The sequence below is a fragment of the Chaetura pelagica genome, unplaced genomic scaffold (genome assembly GCF_000747805.2).
Source record: "Chaetura pelagica isolate M959 unplaced genomic scaffold, ChaPel_1.0 scaffold213, whole genome shotgun sequence".
NCBI classification, from domain to species: domain Eukaryota; kingdom Metazoa; phylum Chordata; class Aves; order Apodiformes; family Apodidae; genus Chaetura; species Chaetura pelagica.
Window position 1 is genome coordinate 1,456,956 of NW_009952597.1, and position 3,607 is coordinate 1,460,562.

Below are 3,607 nucleotides of genomic sequence, written 5' to 3' on the forward strand. Positions count from 1 at the left end.
CTATCCCTTCCCGCCCCATCCCACCGGCAACGCGGGACCCCGCGGGGCTGGGAACAGGAGGACAAAGGGCTGGGGGAGCCTCTCCCCTCGGTTTGCAGGGACAGGGCCAGCTTTGGGGCAGCATGGGGGGCTCGGTGGGGTCCCCCCGTGCAGATGGGGCTCAGTGGGGTCCCACCACGCCCCACAAATCCTGGAAGGGGCAGATGGGTGCTGGCTGGCCCTGCTCCCCCCCTGGCAGAGCCCCCCACCCAGGGGAGGGCTGTGCCCCTGCTGCTCTCTCCCTGCAGAGATTGCCCTCTGCCCCAACAACCATGAGGTTCACATCTACCGCAAGGATGGGGCCAAGTGGAGCAAAGTCCATGAGCTGAAGGAGCACAATGGGCAGGTGACAGGTGAGTCCCAGACAATGGAGGGGATGGGGACACGGCTGGTGGTTGTCTCTGCCCTGGAAATGGTCCCAGCCCCACTTGGTGGCACCAGCAGGTTCTGGATGGGGGTTGAGCAGGTGGAGGAGAGGGAGCAGGTTGTGTCTATCCCCTGGCCCAGACCCAGCGTGTCAGAAGACACCCAAGGGTGGGATGGGTGGAATGGGAGAGATGGAAGGGATTGTGGGGGGTGGGGATGAGGTGGGATGAGATGGATAGACGGCTGGCTGGGAACGGGTGGATTAATGGAAGGGAGGGAGTGATACAGGTTGGCATGGAATGGGACAGGGTGGGAGGGGTGGGGAGGCTGGAGTGGAATGATTTGAGATGTGGGAGTAGAGCAGAGAGGGACTCAAGCAGAGACCACTCAGAACAGGCCTGCCTTCCCCTGACCTCCAGCCCTGAGTCACCCCTCCCCACGGCTCCCCGGGCCACCATCAAACCCCTCTGCCTTCCAGGCATCGACTGGGCCCCTGAGAGCAACCGGCTGGTGACGTGTGGGACCGACCGCAACGCCTACGTGTGGACCCTGAAGGGCAACGTCTGGAAACCCACCCTGGTCATCCTGAGGATCAACCGGGCCGCCCGCTGCGTCAAGTGGTCCCCCAAGGAGAACAAGTTTGCCGTGGGCAGCGGCTCCCGCCTCATCTCCATCTGCTACTTCGAGCAGGAGAATGACTGGTGAGGTTCTGCCATGGCCTCGCTGGGTCTGTCCTGGGGGAGATGGAGGGAAGATGAGTGGATGGGAGGTGGGAGGGACGTGGTTTGGAAGATAGGAGACCAGAGGGGTTGGAGGTGAGACAGGAGGAGATGGGGGAGACAGAGAGGAGCTGGAGGAGGAGGTGGAAGAGGATGCAGACGGGGAGATGGAGGGAGGTGCTCCAAAACCTTGCTTCTGGGAATGGGACATGGTGTCTTCAAGCCCAGGCTGCTGCTGCAGGCAGGTCACCCAGGGCAGCTCCTAGGGTGCTTGTAGCCCTGACAGCCCTCAGCCAGCCCCCTAAAAGCCATGGGGGGTTCCCAGGGATGACGACACCTCCCCTCCCATGCCAAGCATTCTCCCCACAGGTGGGTCTGCAAGCACATCAAGAAGCCCATCCGCTCCACAGTGCTCAGCCTCGACTGGCACCCCAACAATGTCCTCCTGGCTGCTGGCTCCTGTGACTTCAAGTGCCGGTGAGGAGCAGGGGAGGTGGGCAACCAGGGGGGCCTGAGGTGAGGGGAACCCCAAGGATGGCTTGAGGTCCCACCACAGCGCAGGAGGGAGGTGTGTGGGGCCAGCCCAGCACCCTGGGTTGGGGTTTCACCCCTCTGGGTGCTGGTGGGAGTGAAGAATGAGGCACAGGAGAGATGTGTGGAGGGCTAGGGGGTGCCCCAGGGACCATCCCAATGCCACAGCACCCAGCAGGGCACCCTACAAGCTCTGGCAGGGAAACTGAGGCATACAAGAATGCAGGGATGGAGCCGCTGTGTCCAGGGACAAACATCAGGGCTCTCCATCCCCCCTCAGGATCTTCTCAGCCTACATCAAGGAGGTGGAGGAGCGGCCCAGCCCCACGCCGTGGGGCTCCAAGATGCCCTTTGGGGAGCTGATGTTCGAGTCGAGCAGCAGCTGCGGGTGGGTGCACAGCATCTGCTTCTCGGCCAGCGGCGCCCGCGTGGCCTGGGTGAGCCACGACAGCACCCTCTGCCTGGCTGATGCCAACAAGAAGATGGCGTAAGCAGGGCTGGGGAGAGGGGAGGGTGCTGGGGGTGGCTCTGTTGGGTTGATCCCCCAAACCAACCCAGGGGTGGGGACGTCTGGGTGGAGCTGGGTCGGGTTGGGCCTAGCGAGCGCAGGTGGAGGAAGCGGCGCGTCCTCTCCTTGTGGCTCCCACCTGTGTCATGAGCTGTGCCAGTCTCAGGGCAGAGAGGCTGGAGCTCGTCTCCCTGCTGACCCCCCTCATCTCCCTGCCCTCCCCCACAGAGTGGCCTCCCTGTGCACCGAGACCCTGCCTCTCCTGGCTGTCACCTTCATCACTGAGAACAGCCTCGTGGCTGCTGTGAGTCCGGGCTGGGGACGCGGGGGGGGTGCTGTGCTAGGAGAAAGGCAGGAGGGTGCTGAGCTGGGTTGTCTGGTCCCCCAGGGCCACGACTGCTACCCCATGCTGTTCACCTACGAGGAGAGCCAGGGCACCCTGACCTTCGGGGGGAAGCTGGACGTCCCCAAGCAGAACTCCCAGCGCGGCCTCACGGCCCGCGAGCGCTTCCAGAACCTGGACAAGAAGGCGAGCTCGGACACGGCCAACGCCTCCCTGGACACCCTGCACAAGAACAGCATCAGGCACGTCCTGGGGGGGGACTGGGTGGAGGGACAGGCTGGGCTGGGTCAGCCCAGGGGCTGCTCAGGAGTGCTGCCCCTGAGCATCCCTTGGCTGTGTTGCCATCTGATCCAGGAGCTGGGACAATCCTGGAGCATCTCTGGGTGGTTGTGGGTGTCCCTGGGTTATCTCTGGACATCCCTGGGTGTTCCTGGACAGTCCTGAGCTGACTCCCTGTCTCCTCTTTGCTCCCCGCAGCCAGATCTCAGTGCTGGCAGGTGGGAAGGCCAACTGCTCACAGTTCTGCACCACAGGCATGGATGGTGGCATGAGCATCTGGGATGTCAAGGTGAGGTGTCCCCAAGCTGCCCCTGTCCCCCCCTCCCAGGCTGGGAACAGCCAGTGCTGCATCCTCATTAGCCACAGAGCTAATTGCAATCTCCCCACCCAGCTGCTAAGCAGCTCTTTGGGGTGGTGGTGGGCTCCATCCTGCCCATGGGGGTCTCACCACCCTGGGTGGGATCTCCTTTACCCCAGGGCTGGGGAGGAGGGAGAAACATGACACACCTTTTGGTGGCACACAGAAAACGAGCCAAAACCAGCCAAAAATTGGGACCTGCTCCCCACAGGGATGGGCTGGCACCCAGGGGACAGCTTCCCCCCCACTTAGGTCCACAACCACCTCTGCTGTCTTCAGAAAGCCAAAAGCTGATGACAGACCCCCCCTTCCCATTTGTTTTTAGAGCCTGGAGTCTGCGCTGAAGGATCTGAAGATCAAATGAAGGAGCCAGCCGGGAGGGGCGTCCCGCTGCCAGCCTGTCCCTGCCCGCTTTGTCCCCAGCCCCCGTGTCCCCACCCCAGCCGGCCGCGCAGCCACCCGCG

At 63.3% G+C, this 3,607-nt stretch overlaps 1 protein-coding gene across 1 annotated transcript in view; it reads left to right on the forward strand.

The window, feature by feature from the left end:
* Positions 1-3,507, forward strand: part of ARPC1B (actin related protein 2/3 complex, subunit 1B, 41kDa) — a 3,971-nt gene extending 464 nt beyond the window's left edge. Inside the window, exons 2-9 of the mRNA XM_009993697.1 lie at positions 288-392; positions 884-1,106; positions 1,494-1,601; positions 1,936-2,142; positions 2,392-2,467; positions 2,552-2,748; positions 2,984-3,074; positions 3,469-3,507. Coding sequence (XP_009991999.1) covers positions 288-392; positions 884-1,106; positions 1,494-1,601; positions 1,936-2,142; positions 2,392-2,467; positions 2,552-2,748; positions 2,984-3,074; positions 3,469-3,507 — 1,046 coding nt within the window. The remainder of the gene's footprint in view (positions 1-287; positions 393-883; positions 1,107-1,493; positions 1,602-1,935; positions 2,143-2,391; positions 2,468-2,551; positions 2,749-2,983; positions 3,075-3,468) is intronic.
* Positions 3,508-3,607: the final 100 nt, after the last annotated feature.